Genomic DNA, 21,209 nt, shown 5'->3' with positions numbered 1-21,209 from the left:
CCTTTTTCTGTTAAGAAGAGCTAAACTAAAGTTTCAATTAGGGCTGGACGATATGGCTGAAAACTGTATCACGATATCAGTGTTTCATATCGGTCGATATCGATAATTATTGATATTTTTTATTACCCATTTAAAATAAGGACCCTAGGGTGAGAATGCAGGGCGGCTGGCAAGGTACAGGAGAATGCAGGGCGGCTGGCAAGGTACAGGAGAATGCAGGGTGACTGGCATGGTGCAGGAGAATGCAGGGTACTGGCATGATGCAGGAGAATGCAGGGTACTGGCATGGTGCAGGAGAATGCAGGGCACTGGCATGGTGCAGGAGAATGCAGGGCACTGGCATGGTGCAGGAGAATGCAGGGCACTGGCATGGTGCAGGAGAATGCAGGGTACTGGCATGGTGCAGGAGAATGCAGGGTACTGGCATGGTACAGGAGAATGCAGGGTACTGGCATGGTACAAGAGGATCCGGGGTTGTGGGCATACTACAGGAGATACAGTGCTGTGGGCATGGTACAGGTAGACCATGCCCGCAGCACTGCATCCCTTGTAGTGTGCCCGCAGCCCTGCATAATGGCAGGTAGTGAAGCTGTTTGACTTAACTGTTCCAGAGGCGCCTTCATTTTAAAAATGGCGCCGCCCGGCGCCGCCACGTCATTGCGCACGCGCCGCCACCACTCGTGTAATTTCGGCTATTCCCGGCCTCTCCCGAGCGGCGGCAGCGCGTGCGCGGTGACATGTATGCGACGGGCGGCGCCATTTTTAAAGCTTAAACCCGTCGGAGCGGACTTTTCGTTTTATCGTTCAAAGTCTTTTATTGCTATCGAAAATGTCACTATCGCGATACATATCGGTATCGTTTTATCGCCCAGCCCTAGTTTCAATTTTTTTGAACTATATGGATTTAAAAATCTTTATTTTTAGATTTCTTATGAAGGTAGCAGCCCTCCTTCTCTGCAGTGAAATTCCGAGGAGAGGAATTAGGACTAATGCTGGTGAGCAATTTACCTTTGAACAATGGAAAGGCATTTATACAGTATTTATCGTTTCTGTACAATACTCAATGAGATACATTTACTAGGACTGGAGCAGCTGTGCATGGCAACCAGTCAGTTTCAGCTTCTATCATTCATTTTCAAAGCTTAAAGTGATTGTAAACGATCACCCTGTAAAACAACCCATTCAGTTTACAAAAGAAATGAAAAGGCAAAACATTTTTTGTATAGATACAAAAATGCATTATAAATATCCTTTTTTTCCCCTTTTTTTTTTATAATTTATCAAATTCCCTCTGTTCTCAGAGGCATAAGAACTAGGGGGAGGAGAAGCAGCAATACACTAGGCTTCCCAGTGAAAGGCTCTTCGGGGGGGGGGGGGGGGGCGTGCCAGGACAAGTCGGATCATTACAGGAGAACAGGCTGAGTTCCCAGCATAGCTAGAACTGACCACAGTGCATTCTCCTGCTTAGTTTGGTCAGTTTTTTCACAGGAAAGAGGGACAGGCAGGCACACCAGTGATTTCACATAAAGGAAGCATACAAAGAACAGGATACTTTCTCATACAAGTACATGTTACAGCAGCCACATATCAGGAATATGAAGTTTTGGAGTAAAAAAAACGCTTTAACTGAACAAGCTGGAATTGAAAGCAGACTATGCAAAGGTTACCATGCAAAGATGTCCCAGATTACATCTGTTCCAAATTTTGTAAATTCCCTCCAATATACCTACTTTTTTTACCTCATTTGGGCTTTAAATCACCCACGACACAAGATCCGCTGAGCATTATGGGTTTCTAAAAATGGAGCACAACAGAAGCCATTTGCCCTCAGGATCTCTCAGGCTTAAGCCTGGTACACATGGGCTAAATATCAGCCGGTTTTTGTTCGGCTTCTGTGTACACCAGCCTGTCTGACAGAAGCAGGCCGAACGGCTGAAATGCTGGAAAACCAGCATCCGATCAGCACTGGCAGCCAATGGCTACCACCACTGACCGGTGTGTTCTAGTGGGAGCAGAAGTTTCATGGTTTGTATGTCTACACAAGGAAGCCTTTTAAGCCAATTTCACACGGGGTGGATCCGTTTTAAAAGACTCTGCTTGTTCAGCAGGGATCCCCACTGAGCAGGCAGATGACAGTCCTGTCTGTGCTCACTGTGCAGAGACAGACCTATCAGAGTCCTGCTCTCCTCTATGGGGAGATCGGATGAAAACCGCCAGCCTGTCTGTTTCCATCCAATTGTCATCTGATCGAACAGACTGGATGGAGGGTGAACATATCGCCATACGTCTGTTTTCAGCAGATCTTGTCGGATCGGATGCCAGATACTTCCGCTGACATCCAACCTCTATAAAGGGCAATGGGTAACCAGATCAGGTCCGCCTTTACAACGGACAGGCGGACCTGGTCAGTCCAATCGCATGAAAGGGGCCTTACAGGTAAATACCTGCATATAACAACATGTTAAATGTACACAAAATCCAATGGGAATATTGCTGTTGAAATTAACCTCCATGTAAATAGCAGGTTTATTAACAGTGCAGCTAAATACTCTGGTAATCGTAAAGCTCTACCTTCTGTTAATACATGCAAGAATGATTTGCAATTACTATGCAATATTTCAATAATTGACAAAAGTTAAAATAACATTTTTAAAATTTAAACAAAGGGTATTAAAATAAACTACACATTAAAGTGATTATAAAGGAAATTTTCTCTATACTTACTTGCTCTGTGCAATTAAATTGCACAGAGCAGCCCCTAACTTCCTCTTCTCAGGTCCGCCGTCAGCACTCCTAGTCCCTTCTCTCTGTCCAGGAGTTTCCAATTAGGGTACTTGTGAATGCTTGTTCCCAAGCCCTGCTGCTGCGTCCATTGACACAGACAGCGGGACTCGGCCTCGCTCCCTCATCATTGAGTTTTATTGACAGCACTGCAAGCCAATGGCTCCCATGCCCTAGCAAAGCCAGCGAGACACGAAAGTGAGGGGCCAAAACCGATGCCTAAACATTTTTAACCTTAACATAAGAAAAGCTTTAAGGTAAAAAATGTTTAGACTTTAGAACCACTTTAGGTTGAAGCTGCATTTTCCTATTATTTTCTATAATGTATATTTCTCATTTTGGAGATCTTACCATTGTAGCCTTCCAGCACAGAGTCAATAATTGGCCTGGCTGTTAAATTGTAAACATCCAGCTGGTTACTGTCTGGTCCAAAAACTGTGTCAAATGTAAAAGTCTTTGGGGGCTCATTCATCGAGTCTACTTTGTGAACAGCGATAGTTCCCCTTATTTCATCAACATTTACAGCCATTCTGCTGCCCATGACTTTCTCTCGATCGTTCAATGGGCGACATCGAACTACAACCTTCACATTATCGCAGGATTCAGGTTTCTCTGCTTTGTTGATCTGTAGATACAGATAAGGGGAAAAAAAAAAAAAAAAAACTTACATTAATTACCACAAAACAGTTTAAAAACAAACAAAAGAAAGTACATACTAAACTGAGCACAGCACAAATAACAGCAAAAGGAAGTAATTTTTTTCAGACAATCATATATTCTTTTATACAGGACTTAAATAGCGCCAACAGTTTATGCAGTGCTTTACAGCATGAGGGCAAACAGTACAGTTACAGTCCATCAAGTTCAGCCCATAGAAGGAAAATAAAAATTTTTGTATAATATATATATATATATATATATATATATATATATATATATATATATATACATATACACACACACACACACACACACACACACACACACAGTGCATTGCGAAAGTATTCGGCCCCCTTGAAATTTTCGACCTTTTGCCACATTTCAGGCTTCAAAACATAAAGATATAAAACTGTAATTTTTTGTGAAGAATCAATAACAAGTGGGACACAATCATGAAGTGGAACGAAATTTATTGGATATTTCAAACTTTTTTAACAAATAAAAAACTGAAAAATTGGGCGTGCAAAATTATTCAGCCCCCTTAAGTTAATACTTTGTAGCGCCACCTTTTGCTGCGATTACAGCTGTAAGTCGCTTGGGGTATGTCTCTATCAGTTTTGCAGTTTTTTTCAAGAGACTGACATTTTTGCCCATTCCTCCTTGCAAAACAGCTCGAGCTCAGTGAGGTTGGATGGAGAGCGTTTGTGAACAGCAGTTTTCAGTTCTTTCCACAGATTCTCGATTGGATTCAGGTCTGGACTTTGACTTGGCCATTCTAACACCTGGATATGTTTATTTGTGAACCTTTCCATTGTAGATTTTGCTTTATGTTTTGGATCATTGTCTTGTTGGAAGACAAATCTCCGTCCCAGTCTCATGTCTTTTGCAGACTCCATCAGGTTTTCTTCCAGAATGGTCCTGTATTTGGCTCCATCCATCTTCCCATCAATTTTAACCATCTTCCCTGTCCCTGCTAATGAAAAGCAGGCCCAAACCATGATGCTGCCACCACCATGTTTGACAGTGGGGATGGTGTGTTCAGGGTGATGAGCTGTGTTGCTTTTATGCCAAACATAACGTTTTGCATTGTTGCCAAAAAGTTCGATTTTGGTTTCATCTGACCAGAGCACCTTCTTCCACATGTTTGGTGTGTCTCCCAGGTGGCATGTGGCAAACTTTAAACAACACTTTTTATGGATATCTTTAAGAAATGGCTTTCTTCTTGCCACTCTTCCATAAAGGCCAGATTTGTGCAGTATACCAGTGGTTCTCAATTCCGGTCCTCGGGACCCACTAACAGGCCAGATTTTAAGTATTACCTTGGGGGATGCAGACTAGAATACCACAATCACTAAGCAGCAAATGAGATCACCTGTGATGTAATTTAGTTATCTTGCAAACCTGGCCTGTTGGTGGGTCCCGAGGACCGGAGTTGAGAACCACTGCAGTATACGACTGATTGTTGTCCTATGGACAGAGTCTCCCACCTCAGCTGTAGATCTCTGCAGTTCATCCAGAGTGATCATGGGCCTCTTGGCTGCATCTCTGATCAGTCTTCTCCTTGTATGAGCTGAAAGTTTAGAGGGACGGCCAGGTCTTCGTAGATTTGCAGTGGTCTGATACTCCTTCCATTTCAATATTATCGCTTGCACAGTGCTCCTTGGGATGTTTAAAGCTTGGGAAATCTTTTTGTATCCAAATCCGGCTTTAGACTTCTCCACAACAGTATCTCGGACCTGCCTGGTGTGTTCCTTGTTCTTCATGATGCTCTCTGCGCTTTAAACGGACCTCTGAGACTATCACAGTGCAGGTGCATTTATACAGAGACTTGATTACACACAGGTGGATTCTATTTATCATCATTAGTCATTTAGGTCAACATTGGATCATTCAGAGATCCTCACTGAACTTCTGGAGAGAGTTTGCTGCACTGAAAGTAAAGGGGCTGAATAATTTTGCACGCCCAATTTTTCAGTTTATTATTTGTTAACAAAGTTTGAAATATCCAATAAATTTCGTTCCACTTCATGATTGTGTCCCACTTGTTATTGATTCTTCACAAAAAATTACAGTTTTATATCTTTATGTTTTGAAGCCTGAAATGTGGCAAAAGGTCGAAAAGTTCAAGGTGGCCGAATACTTTCACAATGCACTATATTATATATATATATATATATATATACACACACACACACGATATAGATCCAATCTGTATATTTATTAGGAGAGTAAAAAAAACTCATAAAGGAGGCCTTTTGATGTCTCTTTTGCGAGTTTTTACTCTCCTAATAAATATACAAGGTGCTGCAGATTGGATCTATTTTGTTTTTCTATATACTGGAGTCTGGGTGATCTCCACTGCCTGCTTTGCACCTGAAGAATCGAGTTACATACTGGGTGTGTGCAGTCCTGACCTGTTTGTGCATTTATATATATATTTTTTTATATATATTTATATTTCCCTGAGGCTTCCACCTATGGTGCCTTAGAGAAGGTGATGTAATGGAAGGTGATACCAGAGAATGCCGAGTAGGCCAAAACTTGCGAGAAGACAATCCTGCACTGTGCTGTAGGGTTATCCTGCAAGATTTGGCCTACTTAGCATTCCTCGGGATCTTGCTGGAAGGCCTGTGATACAACTGCTTACAGAAATTTGTAATCCATGTTTGGGCATTTACATATGTCTACGTGCTAACCTGAATAAGCTGTGGTTAACATAGGTCACGTATCAGGGGATGAATGGATGGTACGCAAATAGGTCTGTATTTATACGTGGTCTCCAATGTTTTAACCACTTAAGCCCCGGAAGATTTTACCCCTTCCTGACCAGGGGGTATTTTGCGATTCGGCACTGCATGACTTTAACGGACAATTGCGTGGTTGTGCGACGCTGTACCCAAAATTGACGTCCTTTTTTTCCCACAAACAGAGCTTTCTTTTGGTAGTATTTGATCACCTGTGCGATTTTTTGATCATGCGCTATAAACTAAAAAAAGAGTGACAATTTTGAAAAAACAACAATATTTTTCAAATTTTTTCACAAGAAATTCCCCCCCAAAAAAATGTAAAAATCAAAATTTAACATTTTAGGCCAATTTGTTTTCTGCAACATACGTTTGGTATAAAAAAAAAAAAAAAAAAAAAAAAAAATCGCAATAAGCATATTTTGATTGGTTTGCGCAAAAGTTATTGCGTTTACTAAGAGAAAGATTTTTGTCATTTTTATTTTTTTAACGAGTAATGGCGGCGATCTGCGATTTTTTTTTTGCGGGACTGCGACATTGCGGCGGACAGATCAGACCCTTGATTGACATTTTTGACACTTTTGGGGGTACCAGTGACATTACCACAGTAATCAGTGCTATACATATGCACTGTTACTGTAAAAATGACACTGGCAGGGAAGGGGTTAACTTTATTGGAGAAGGAGGGGCCAGTGTCCCTAGGGGCGTGCTTCTAACTGTAAAGGGGCGTGGCTTTTCATGTAACAGCAGAGATCTACGGTCCTACATAGCAGGACCGTATGATCTGTGCTGTTACACAAGGGAGAATGACAGGCGGCTTTGTTTACATTAGCCGCCTGCCTTTCTCCCTCTGTAACGGATGATCACGAGTGACCGGCGGACATCGGGTCCGCCGGTCACACGCGCGGGGATCCCAGTGAGCGAGCAGGGGCGGGAGCGCGCCTCCGGCGGCACGCGCGCGCCCCCTATTGGCTCGCAGGCGAGTAACGTACCGGTACGTCACTTTGCCTGCACAGGGCTGACCGCCGCAGTATATATACTTGCGGCAGTCGGCAAGTGGTTAAGTGATTCGATTTAAACGGGATACTAAACTCACAATTATTTATCACAGGTACTTATATAGTGTCATTAATTTACATAGTGCTTTAACCACTTCCATACAGGTCTCTTTCACTCCCTACCTGCCCAGACCAAATTTTAAGCTTTCAGCGCTGTCGCATTTTGAATGACAATTGCCTGGTCATGCATTGCTGTACCAATATAAAACTTTTATCATTTTTTTCCCACAAATAGAGCTTTCTTTTGGTGGTATTTGATCACCGCTGGGTTTTTTTTATGTTTTGCTAAACAAATAAAAAAAAAAAAAAAAAGAAGACAAAAAATTTTGAAAAAAAAAAAAAGTTTCTTTGTTTCCTTTATAAGATTTTGTAAACAAGTTATCTCTTTGCGCCGGTTCACATTGCAGCGACGCTACCTCGCACCGCGCCGCTACCTCGGAGCGGCCGCCACGGACTTCATAACATTTAAGTTTATGGCGGTCGCCTCCGGGTCGCCCCAAAGAAGCTCCGGACCCTTTTTCTAGGTCGGAGTGACTTGTGTCGCTCCTATTAGAACGGGTCCGCAGCTTCCCTATGGGAGGCGACCTGCGGCGACCTGTGAGGCGACCAGGTCGCCTCACAGGTCGCCTTAGTGTGAACCGGCACTTACACTGATGGGCACTGATGAGACACTAATATGCAGCCAATTAACCTACCAGCATGTCTTGGGTGTACCCAGAGGAAACCCACACTAGCACAGAGAGAACATGCAAACATAGGTAGTGCTGTGGTTTAGGGCTGCAACTAACGATTATTTTGTCTGTCGACTAATCTAGCGATTATTTTTCCGATTCGTCCACTAATCTAACGATTATTTTTATTTTAGTTTTTTTGCTTAATTGAGTGTTCTTTTTTTGATTAGCTAATTAATCCTTTGAATAACTTTACAAAAAATGATACATACAAACTTCTCATATAATATTTCAACTTTTGTTAAATTTTTTCCAAAAAATACTTCAATGTGGTTGAAGTTTTTACAGTATACAAAAATGAAGTGGCAAAAATAAAATGTAAGAAAGGAAAAATTTCTGCGCTAAAGATAAGTCCTCTCCTCACGCTGACCGCATGTGAGGAGAGCTGGTAAGCGACAATCCACACAGAGGACATCTACCTGATGATCAGTGCAGCCTATCAGTGCCCATCCGTAAAAGGAGAAAAATGAATTCCTTATTTACAAAATGTTATAAACAGAAACTAAAGAAAAACCTTTTTTTTTTTTTCAAACTTTTTGGTCTTTTTTTGTTTAGCAAAAAATTAAAAAAAAAAAAAAACACAGGCGGTGACTAAATACCTCCAAAAGAAAGCTCTGTCGGTCTAAAAAAAATGATAAAAATGTGTATGGGTACAGTGTTGAATGTGCAATCATCGTTCAACGTGTGGCCACGCTGAAAATTGGCCTGGGCAGGAAGGGGGTGAAAGTGCCAAGTGGTTAAGTGGTGGATGCGTGCGGATTCATTTTTTTGGGGAGAATAGGGAATATCATTTATTGTCCCTTTTAACCACTTAAGCCCCGGAGGATTTGGCTGCTAAAAGACCAGGGGGTATTTTGCGATTCGGCACTGCGTGACTTTAACGGACAATTGCGCGGTCGTGCGACGCTGTACCTAAACAAATTTGACGTCCTTTTTTTCCCCACAAACAGAAATTTCTTTTGGTGGTATTTGATCACCTGTGCGATTTTTTGATCACGCGCTATAAACAAAAAAAGCGTCAATTTTGCAAAAATAACAAATATTTTTCACATTTTTTTATATGAAATTCCCCAAAAAAAAAAGTAAAAATCAAAATTTTTTAACATTTTCGGCCAATTTGTTTTATGCTACATATGTTTGGTTAAAAAAAAAAAAAAAAACGCAAAAAAGCGTATTTTGATTAGTTTGCGCAAAAGTTATCACGTTTACTAACAAAGGGAAAGATTTTTGTCATTTTTGTTGTTTTTTTTTTTTAACGCGTAATGGCGGCGATCTGCGATTTTTTTGCGGTACTGCGACATTGCGGCGGACAGATCGGACCCTTGACTGACATTTGACACTTTTGGGGTTTCCAGTGACATTACTACAGTAATCAGTGCTATATATATATATATATATATATATATATATATATATATATATATATATATACACGGTTACTGTAAAATTACACTGGCAGTGAAGGGGTTAACTTTATTTGAGAGGGAGGGGCTGTGTATGTCCCTAGGGGCGTGATTCTAACTGTGATTGGCTGTGGCTTGAGCTGTAGAAACACTGATCAACGGTCCTACATAGTAGAACTGTATGATCAGGGTTTCTACACAGGGGAGAATGACAGGCGGCTTGTTTACACAAGCCGCCTGCCTTTCTCCCTCTACCCCGACGATCGCAGAGTGACCGGCGGACCCGCGCGGGGGGGTCCGTGACCGCGCGGGAGCGTGCTGCCGGCGGCGCGCGCTCGCTCCCCAGAGCCTCACAGGCTAGTGACATTTATTTACGTCACTTTGCCTGTGAGGGGCTGACCGCCGCAGTATATCTACTTGCGGCGGTCGGCAAGTGGTTAAGAAACAATGAAAAAGTAACCAAACAAACTAATCCCCCTGAAGCAGCTTTTCTCAGTTTTATTGCCCTCTGAGGACCCTTGCCATCAATCTTGGCCAGTACAGAGAGGTGCAGCAGCTATCCTCCAGCCTGTCCCTGCCTTCTCACAGGAGGGGTTGCAACAAACACTGACACTGACATAGAGTCAAAGAACAAAAAGAATGTGTTGGGCGCTTGTGCCGAGGGATGGGTCCCCAATTTGATGGAAGAGGGCAGTCTACATGGGTGGCCAGGACTTCAAGAGTATGTGATGTTGCTGTACTATCACAAAGGGCAGCTCTGACAGGCAGAAGCAAGGGTCCCGCTGGCGAACAGAAAAGGAAAAACAGGTGGCGCTGAGTGTAGCAATAAACTTTATTGGCATGACATTAATGCAGAATCATATGAGGAAAAGCATCCACCTCCATGTGAGTCTGCATTAATGTCATGCCTATAAAGTTTATTGTTACACTCAGCGCTGCCTGTTTTTTCCTTTTCTGTCCGACATAGCTGAGCGATTACTTTATCTCCCGGTCTTTTCATGTCTCAGTTTTTTCAGTGTTTCATGTCTTTCCCCGGTCTTTTCATGTCTTTTGCAGGAGGGGGAGGAGGAGAACGGCCGGCACGAGCAGGGGGCGTGTGACGTCACGTGTTGACGCGTTGACGCCTTTCACGCATGTCGACGTATTTAGGTAGTCGACTTAATCGATTACGTCGACGCGTCGTTGCAGCACTACTGTGGTTGGGATATGAACCGACGACCATAGTGCTGCCAGGCGGAAGTGCAATTTGTTTAAATATAAGTAGAATGTACTTTCTATCTATCTTTTGCTTACATTTGAGAAAAAAAAAAGTTAAGAGATTTTCTGCAGGTTCCAAGACCCCGTTCACACTGAGGCGACCTGGTCCCCTGCCATAGAGAAGCTGTGGACCCGTTCTAATAGGAGCGACACAAGTCGCTCAGACTTAGAAAAAGGGTCCGGAGCTTCTTTGGGGCGACCTGGAGCGACCTGCATTGACTTCAATGTTATGAAGTCTGTGCCTGCCGCTCCGAGGTCGCGGTGCGAGCTGCGCGCCGCGACTTGTGAGGTCGCCCCGGCAAGTCGGATAGCCCCAGTGTGAACAGGGGCTCAGACTTCTTGTTGTAGGGTGGCTACATTTGTTTGCCACATACACGCTACTTTATTAGGTACATCTTGCTTGTATAAGGTTGGAACCCTTGCCTTCATAACTGCCTTACGCTTCATGGCATAGATTCAACAAGGTGTTGGAAACATTCCTCAGAGATTTTGGTCCATATTGACATGATCGCATCACTCAGTTTCTGCAGATTTTTCAGCTACACATCCATGATGCAAATCTCCTGTTCCACCACATCCCAAAGGTGCTCTATTGGATTGAGATCCGATGACTCTGGAGGTCATTGGAGTACAGTGAATTCACTGTCATGTTCAAGAAACCAGATTGAGATGATTTGAGCTTTGTGACATGGTGCATTATCCTGCTGGAAGGAGCCATCAGAAGATGGGTACACTGTAATCATAAAGGGATGGACATGGTCAGCAACAATACTCAGGTAAGCCGTGGCATTTAACTGATGCACAAGTGGTACTAAGGGGCCCAAAGTGTACCAAGAAAATATTCTCCACAACCAGCCTTAACTGTTAAAAGCAGGAAGGATTCATGCTTTCATGTTGTTCAATTCTGACCCTACTATCTGAATGTCGCAGCTAAAAATCGAGACTCATCAGACCAGGCAATGTTTTCCAATCTTCTATTGCCCAGTTTCGGTGGGCCTTTGTGAATTGTAGCCTGTTTTTCCTTAGCGGACAGGAGTGGCACTGGGTGTGATCTCCTGCTGCTGTAGCCCATCTGCTTCAAGGTTCAATGTGTTGTGCATTCAGAGAGGATATTCTGCATACCTTAGTTGTAACGAATGATTATTTGAGTACATGTTGCCTTTCTATAATCTCGAACCAGTCTGTCCATTCTCCTCGGACATCAACAAGGCTTTTCGTCCACACAACTTCCACTCACTGGATATTTTCTCTTTTTTGACCATTCTCTGTAAACCCTAGAGATGGTTGTATGTGAAACTGCCAGTAGATCAGCAGTTTTTTAAATACTTAGATTAGCATGTCTGGCACCAACAACCATGCCACGTTCAAAGTCACTTAAATGCCCCCTCTACCCCATTCTGATGCTCGGTTTGAACTTCAGCAAGTCGTATTCACTATGTCTAGATGCCTAAATGCACTGAGCTGCTGACATGCGATTGGCTGATTAGCAATTTGTGTTGCCAAGCAATTGATCAGATGCACCTAAAAAAGTGGCTGGTGAGTGGAATATATTTTCATTTATCTATTTCACATCAGTTAAATTTACGCAGAGCTTTGAATATATTATGCATCACATCAGTCGCCGGCCTCAAGAAGCTCACAATTCACATACTAGGGTGAATATAGTCAGGAGCCAATAAACCTACCATCATGTCTTTGGAGTGTGGCAGGAAACCCACGCAGGAAAAGGGAGAATATGCAAACTCCAAGCAGGTAGTGTTATGTTTGTGATATATAAAGTTAAAGGCTTCAAGCACCTGGCAGGAGTAAAAGCTGTTTAAAAAGCAAGGCAAAAGCTGTGCATTGCACACGTTTATGCACGTTAATGCATTACATTGGCCAGAATATTATATTATGCGATGCATACTAGCTCATTATGCGTTTGTCTTTCAGGTGTACTTTAAAAAAAAAAAAAAAAAAATATTCTGAGGTTTACAACCTCTTTAAGCCTCATACACACTATAAGAAATTAACATTTTTGTCCAAGGAACAATCGTATGATTTTCTGATTCTTTCAACAGTGGATTCCGACATTCTAAGCAAAAATTTCCAAAAAGGGACAACTCCAAAATGTTTCTCGTACAGGAACAGAAAGAACGTTTAACGTGTACAAGAAAAATCAGAAGTGAAAGACTGCGCATGATCAGAAACAATAGACAGAAAAAAGCCTTTGAGAATTTTCACACATTATTTCCTAACTCGGTTCCGACCAAGGAAAACCAAACGATCGTTCACCCGATTTTCCATAGTGTGCACCCCACCTTTACCCACTCCATTGAGCTATGATCTCCAAGGAGACTAAAGGCCCGTACACACGTACCGATTGTCGGCCGACGACCGATCAGCCGATTTTCGGCTTGTTAGTATGATGCTTCCGACAGCCGACAGCACACTTTCGGCCGAACAGAATCTGTCGTGCAAGCATTAAAATTTTTGTATGCCGACACCAGAACGGCCGATTGTTCGCCAGTCAGTACAGATTTCGGCCGACAGACAGCAGATTAGCAAGACTGGGCATGCTCAGAGAAGAAAAAAGACAAGGAAAGTTAACCATCACATGACATCACTTCTGCAGTCGGCTGTTGTTGGCCGACAAAACTCGTGTGCAGTCTTTTGCAGTTTTCAACAGACAAGAAAGCCCTCGGACAAAAGACGGCCGATCGTTCGGCCGACATTCGGTATGTGTGTACGGGGCTTAACTCATCTAAAAAAAGAAGCTAAAATATCAGGGCAAAAAAAAAAAACATACATATACTGTATATTACTGTGCAAACGTTATAGGCAGGTGTGAAAAAATGCTGTAAATTAAGAAATAGAAGTGCTAATAGTTTATTTTTATCAATTAACAAAAAGGAAAGTAAATGAACAGAAGAGAAATCCAAATCAAATAAATATATGGTGTGACCACTTTAAAACAGCATTGATTCTAGGTACACCTGCACATAGTTTTTGAAGGAACTCGGCATGAAGGTTGTTCCAAACATCTTGAAGAACTAACCACATCCTTCTGCCTCTTCATGTAATCCCAGACAGACACAATAACGTTGAGATCAGGGCTCTGTGGGGGCCAAACCAACCCTTCCAAGACTCTGTTCTTCTTTACACTAAAGATAGTTCTTAATGACATTGGCTGTATGTCTGTGGTTGTGGTCCTGCTGCAGAAAAAATAGCACCTTCAGCGATCAAACTGCCTACTGCTACGGCCAAATATTTCAAATTTTGACTCAGTCCAGAGCACCTGCTGCCATTTTTCTGTTTCCCAGTTTCTATGTTTTCGTGTATAGTTGAGTTAATTAGTCTTGTTTTTATGTCGGAGGTACAGCTTTTTGGCCGAAATTCTTCCATGAAGACCACTTCTGGCCAGAATTCTCCAGACAGTAGATGGGTGCATCTGGGTCGCACTGGTTTCAGCCACTTCTGTGCTGATGGTACTGCTGAACATCTTCCAATGTCAAAGGAAGGTAAGCCTGAAGTGTCTTTCATCTGCTGCATTATATTTCCTTAGGCAACCACTGTATCTATGGTCCTCAATGTTGTCAGATCTATGTCCTCAATTCTGAGAAATACAAGCAGATACTTTCCTTCATGCCATACCATCAGGGAGGAGAGTGATTGGCCCAAAATATATTCCTCAGCAAGACAATGACCCCAAACATACAGCCAATGTCATTAAGAACTATCTTCAGCATCATAGCATTTTGTAAATTGATAAAAATCAACAATTAAAATTATATATTTTGAAAGTATTTTCTTTACACCTGCCTACAAAAAAAAAAAAAAAACACACAACTTTTACAAACTAATATACATATATATGCATATACTGGGTGTGTGTATGGAATAATAAATAAATATTATATATATATATATATATACAGTAATTGTAGAGTCACACTTCAAGGAGGTAGTCACCTGAAATGGTCTTCCAACAGTCTTGAAATCTTCCCAGAGATGCTTAGCACTTGTTGGCCCTTTTGCCTTCACTCTGCAGTCCAGCTCACCCCAAATCATCTCGATTGGGTTCAGGTCCGGTGACTGTGGAGGCCAGGTCATCTGGCGCAGCACCCCATCACTCTCCTTCTTGGTCAAATAGCCCTTACACAGCCTGGAGGTGGGTTTGGGGTCATTGTCCTGTTGAAAAATAAATGATGGTCCAACTAAACGCAAACCGCATGGAATAGCATGCCGCTGCAAGATGCTGTGGTAGCCATGCTGGTTCAGGATGCCTTCAATTTTGAATAAATCTCCAACAGTGTCACCAGCAAAGCACCCCCCACACCATCACACCTCCTCCCCCATGCTTCACGGTAGGAACCAGGCATGTAGAAGCCATCCGTTCAACTTTTCTGCGTCGCACAAAGACACAGTGGTTGGAACCAAAGATCTCAAATTTGGACTCATCAGACCAAAGCACAGATTTCCACTGGACTAATGTCCATTCCTTGTGTTCTTTAGCCCAAACAAGTCTCTTCTGCTTGTTGCCTAGCAGATATTCTACCATGAAGGCCTGATTCACACAGTCTCCTCTTAACAGTTGTTCTAGAGATGTGTCTGCTGCTAGAACTCCGTGTGCCATTGACCTGGCCTCTAATCTGAGCTGCTGTTAACCTGCGATTTCTGAGGCTGGTGACTCGGATGAACTTATCCTCCGCAGCAGAGGTGACTCTTGGTCTTCCTTTCCTGGGGAGGTCCACATGTCAGCCAGTTTCTTTGTAGCGCTTGATGGTTTTTGTGACTGCACTTGGGGACACTTTCAAAGTTTTCCCAATTTTTCGGACTGACTGACCATTTCTTAAAGTAATGATGGCCACTCGTTTTCCGGTACTTAGAATTTGTATTATGGCAAGAAAAAAGCAGCTAACAGTCTATTCACTAGGACTATCAGCTGTGTATCCACATGACTTCTGCAGAACACAACTGATGGTCCCAACCCCATTTATAAGGCAAGAAATCACACTTATTAAACCTGACAGGGCACACCTGTGAAGTGAAAACCATTTCAGGTGACTACCTCTTGAAGTGTGACTCTACAATTTTCATAGTCATGAAAATAAAGAAAACTCTTTGAATGAGAAGGTGTGTCCAAACTTTTGGTCTGTACTGTATATATATATATATATATATATATATATACACACACACACACAATATCTCACAAAAGTGAGTACACCCCTCACATTTTTGTAAATGATTTATTATGTTTCGATCTCATTAGTAACCCTGTTCAGCAGATCTCAAGCTCAGTAATACCCCCAGCTGTGCTGATCTTCTGGTTTTCTGATTCTCCTCTCTCTGGTCCCTGTTTATCTCCTGCTATGTTGCTCCCGTGCTGCACACCATGTGTGACATTGCTAGTTTGTCCTGCTTTGGTCCCCCAGCTGTGCTGATCCTCTTCCACACAGTCCTCTCTCTCTCTCCGGTCCCTGCTCACCTTCTGCTATAGCTGTCTCATGTCCCACACCACGTGTGCCATCTGCTAGTTGCTGATCCCCAGCTCTGCTGATTTTTTTTACCCCCCTAATGAGCTTGAGATCTGCCAAACAGGGGTACTAATGAGCTTGAGATCTGCTGAGCCCCTTTCAGAACCCGTTCACACTGGGGCGACCTGTCAGGCGACCTGGTCGCCTGACAGGTCGCCTGCCATAGAGAAGCTGTGGACCCGTTCTAATAGGAGCGATACAAGACGTTCCGACTTAGAAAAAGGGTCCGGAGCTTCTTTGGGGCGACCTGGAGCGACCTGCATTGACTTCAATGTTATGAAGTCCGTGCCGGCCGCTCCGAGGTCGTGGTGCGAGCTGCGCGCCACGACCTGTGAGGTCGCCCCGGCAAGTCGGATCGCCCCAGTGTGAACGGGGTCTAAAGCTAATAGAATATCAAAGCATTACAAAAGCATCAAAAACAAATAAAAAAAAAAAAAAAAATGACAATTAATGAAGCAGTTAGGTGATTTAAAGAAGAACTCCAGCTTGTTTTTGTCTAGAGGATTTCAGAGTAGAAATATACTTACCTAATCTGCCGATCCTCCCAGCGCAAGACCAATCCCCGCCACTTCCCGTGGTCTTGTGAATGGACTGCTTCCGACGTCATCAAGCCCAAAGACCAGCTCTGGGCGTGAGGATGGGAGGAACAGTCCACCGTTGGACGTGGGGGAGTGTGGTTGTCTGGAGAATCAAAGGTTTGCGTAAGTAAAGCCTTTCGCTGCACCCCTAGACAAGATGAGCAGTTAACCCATGCAGTGTGGGCACAGCCCCAATGCATGGGAGAAAATAAATATTCATGGAGTTCGGTTTTAATGTGTTAAACTCTAAACTAGTGTAAAGGAGCCCTTTGGGTACTTATACTCTGGATGAAGATGCACAGGGGACACCTTTGGACAGCAGTAGAGATGGACTCTGGTGTTTTCAGGATCCTAGCCCCAACCTACCCGATCCTGTCAGGAAGCCGATCAAGTATTCGGGGTCAGCTTCGGCTGGCCTAGAAGAACGGGGTCTGCCAGGCCTTTTGGCTAGGCAGACCATGTAAACTCTTTTTCCCTGTCAGGAGCCTTGCGCCCCGGGGGGGGGATCAGGGTAGAGGTCCTACCCCTTCAGGGGTGGACTAAAAGCACACCCTTAAACTTCAGCTCCGGAATGTTTTACCCCCTTAATGACCAGGTCATTTTTTGCAAAACAGCACTGCATTGCTTTAACTGACAATTGCGCGGTCATGCGACGCTGTAACCAAACAAAATTGTCCTTTTTCCCACAAACAGGGCTTTCTTTTGGTGGTATTTGATCACCTCTGCGGTTTTTAGTTTTTGCGCTATAAACAAAAAAAGAGCGGCAATTTAAAAAAAAAAATATATATATATATATATATATATATATTTATTTATTTTTTTCCCTTTTTGCTATAAAACATTACCAATTAAAAAAAAATTTAAAAAAAAAATCTATTTTTTTTTTTTTTATCAGTTTAGGCCAATTTGTATTCCGCTAAATATTTTTGGTAAAAAAAAAAAAATCCCAAAAAGCATATAAAAATTGGTTTGCGCAACAGTTATAGCGTTTTCAAACTATGGATAGATTTTTGGAATTTTTATTAGTAATGGCGGCGTTCAGCGATTTCTATTGGGACGGCGACATTACGGCAGACAAATCTGACACTAAAGGCCCGTACACACGTAGCGATTGTCGGCCGTAAAAATTCGGCCAGCGTCCGATCGGCCGATTGTCGGCTTGTTAGTATGATGCTTCCGACAACCGACAGCGACTTTTCGGCCGAACAGAATCGGGTGTGCAGGCTATAAAATTTTTGTTGGCCGTCACCAGAACGGCCGATTGTTCGCCAGTCAGTACAGATTTCGGCCGACGAACAGCAGATTAGCAAGACTGGGCATGCTCAGAGAAGAAAAAAACACACGGAAAGTTAACCATCACATGACATCACTTCTGCTGTTGTTGGCCGACAAAATTCGTGTGCAGTCTTTAGCACTTTTCAACCGACACGACAGCACCGGACAAAAGACGGCCGATCGTTCGGCCGACATTCGGTATGTGTGTACGGGGCTTAAGTGATATTTTTTGGGGACCAGTGACATTAATACAGTAATCAGTGCTAAATAATATGCACTGTTCCTATATAAATAACACTGGCAGGGAAGGGATTAACACTGGGGGTGATCAAGGGGTAAATGTGTTTCCTATTGTGCTTTCTAACTGTGTGGGGGAATGGATTGAACAGAGAGTTTAGCTGAATCACACAATCTTTCCCTGCCTTTCTGACAGGAGAGCCGTCTTACATTGTTTACATTCCAAACAGCTCTCCTGTCAGTCTAGCTGAAGATGGCGGGAGGCTGGCGGCGATCCCGCTCCTCCCGCTGTGTCTAACCACAGTGGAAGCGCAGCTCCGGCGGCGCGAGCATGCCGCTGTGACCACGTGCACATAATCAGGTAGATCTACGTGATTATGCGCAGCCGAGCCACCCTGCCGCAGAAAATCTGCATGGGGCGGTTGGCAAGTGGTTAAGTGCCCTTTTTAGTGTACGGTCACATGCACGTTTTTTGTACACTTACGGGTTTTTTCGTTCTAGGTTTTTGCACCACCGCAGACTTAAAAAAAGTCAGCGGTGAATGGTTTCTCATCCCTCTAACTACTACATCAGCAGGTAAGCTTGTTCTTTTTGACAAAATGACAGACTTACTGGCCAGGTCACCGGCTGAAAATAGAAGAAATAAAGCGTAAAAAAGGAAAACAAATGCAGCCATCACATTTAGAAATTGGAAAGCTGCAATACAATAAAGGTTTGCACATTTCTCTGACAATGTATACATATCCCCCAATAAGATGGCTATTATTACTACTAAGGATCTTCCTCCATTGATGAATGGACTGTACAGTCATTGCTGGGACAGCAGTGATCACTCCCAGTCAGACGTGTCCCCTGGGCTATAGGCCACACAATCCTGGTATATAAGCAGGCCCGATGAATGGGCATAGAATCAATCACCTCCCCACACACACAGCAACCGCGAGCCCTCCTCCCCTCAGGCACCAACCCAGCCCCTCATTACCGGCATGGTTGCACTATTCCGGGACAAGCCCCGAGAAGAAGCGTTGAGCCCGGATACCCGCTGACACCACTACAACGGACACCCCCAAATCGCTGGAGCAGCACCTCCGCTTCACATACTACGCATGCGTCTGGAGAACAGGCTAGCTGGAGTGACAGGGCGCCCGACCAATAACGCAGGTACTCAGCTTTCGGCTGCGGCTGCGACCAGCCAATCCGCGCTCATTTGCTCATTGTTGTTTACGGGCGGGGAGGGCTGCTTTACTGTATGTGACCGATCAGGAGATGAACCAATAGGAAATTCCAGGAGGAAGGTCCCCGCCCAGAAACGTTGCCGTGGTTGGGTAGCTGCTGCCATGGTGACTGTTGTGAAGGATTGGGCCTTTTTTTTTATCTGGTACAAAGCTGGGAGCTCAGCTGACTCAGGTGTGTTTATCTTGACAACCTGCATTTGGTGTGTAGAATATGACATGGCATTATTCTTAGTGACAACCATGCTACAATCTTTGTAAGACCAATTTTACATCAATTTTAAAGAGGAGTTCCAGACTGTAAACAAAACAAAACCTTAATGTTTGTATAATCTTTTAAATATTATATACCTGGGTTTCCTGACACTATGATGTGAATATTTTGTATTTGTATTGTCTAGTCTCCATGCATACCTTGAAATAGAATTAAAAAAAAAAAATACTATAGCTGCTGACTTTTAATAATCAGTGGCGGCTGGTGCTCAAAATTGTTTTTTTTTTTTTGGGGGGGGGGGGGGGTGCAAACAAAAAAATGTAATAGGCATTACTTTGCACCAAAAAACGCTGTAAAAAATTGCGTGACTTTGAGGTTTACAAAAGTGTGAAAGGGGCCTTCAGTAATCAAGGTATAGTGTGCCCCCTTTAATGCAGAGTGACCAGCGTGCCCCCTTTCAATGCAGAGTGACCAGCGTGCCCCCTTTCAATGCAGAGTGATCAGCGTGCCCCCATTCAATGCAGAATGACCAGCGTTACCCCTTTCAATGCAGAGTGACCAGCATGCCCCCTTTCAATGCAGAATGACCAGCATGCCCTCTTTCAATGCAGAGTGACCAGCGTGCCCCTTTCAATGCAGAATGACCAGTGTGCCCCCTTTCAATGCAGAGAGATCAGTGTGCCCCCATTCAATGCAGAGAGATCAGCGTGCCCCCTTTCAATGCAGAATGATCAGCGTGCCCCCTTTCAATGCAGAATTATCAGTGTGCCCCCTTTTAATGCAGAATGACCAGCGTGCCCCCTTTCAATGCAGAATGACCAGTGTGCCCCCTTTCAATGCAGAGAGATCAGTGTGCCCCCTTCAATGCAGAGAGATCAGTGTGCCCCCATTCAATGCAGATAGATCAGTGTGCCCCCTTTCATGGCAGAGAGATCAGTGTGCCCCTTTCAATGCAGAGAGATCAGTGTGCCCCCTTTCAATGCAGAGAGATCAGTGTGCCCCCTTCAATGTAGAGAGATCATTGTGCCCCTTTTCAATGCAGAGTGACAGCGTAGCCCCCCCCCCCCCAGACCAGCACTTACCTGATGCAGCGGCGGCTTCTCCTCAGTCCCCCGGCATCTCCTCGAGTCCTCCCGCCTCCTCTCGGCCAATGGCATGGTTTTTGCCTTTTGACCAATCAGGAAGTGGGTGTCAGACCCGCTTCCTGATTGGCCAGGAGGAGTATCCGAGTGACAATAGCAAATTTTTATTCGCTATTGTCACACAATGGGTGGGCTCGGGGCGCACTCCTCTGCGCCCCGAGTCCTCCCTTTTCTGAAGCCTATTAGAGCCTCTTGCTCTAATCAGGTGACTCAGAAAACAAAAAAACCCCATTGAACTCCATGCGTGCGGCGCCCGCATGCAGATTAGGGGGGCGGACGCATGGATAGGGGGAGCGGCACCCCTGTTGCCCCAACACACCGGCCGCTACTGTTAATAATAATAAATAATAATATAAGGACACTTACCTGTGCAGGGAT

At 43.8% G+C, this 21,209-nt stretch overlaps 1 protein-coding gene across 2 annotated transcripts in view; it reads right to left on the bottom strand.

Moving 5' to 3' along the window:
* The window catches only part of KIF3A (kinesin family member 3A), a 237,622-nt gene extending 218,249 nt beyond the window's left edge, over positions 1-19,373 (bottom strand). The window contains exons 1-2 of one of the 2 annotated variants that reach the window (XM_082254247.1): positions 19,226-19,373; positions 3,133-3,406 (exon numbers count right to left, since the gene is read on the bottom strand). In XM_082254247.1, coding sequence (XP_082110373.1) covers positions 3,133-3,406; positions 19,226-19,231 — 280 coding nt within the window. In that variant the 5' untranslated portion in view covers positions 19,232-19,373. The remainder of the gene's footprint in view (positions 1-3,132; positions 3,407-19,225) is intronic. The other variant, XM_082254248.1, reaches the window with a different exon arrangement.
* Between the last annotated feature and the right edge of the window lie 1,836 nt (positions 19,374-21,209).

Source organism: Pelophylax lessonae (assembly GCF_965119305.1).
Source record: "Pelophylax lessonae genome assembly, chromosome: 4".
NCBI classification, from domain to species: domain Eukaryota; kingdom Metazoa; phylum Chordata; class Amphibia; order Anura; family Ranidae; genus Pelophylax; species Pelophylax lessonae.
This window is presented reverse-complemented; position numbering and strand designations above follow the sequence as displayed.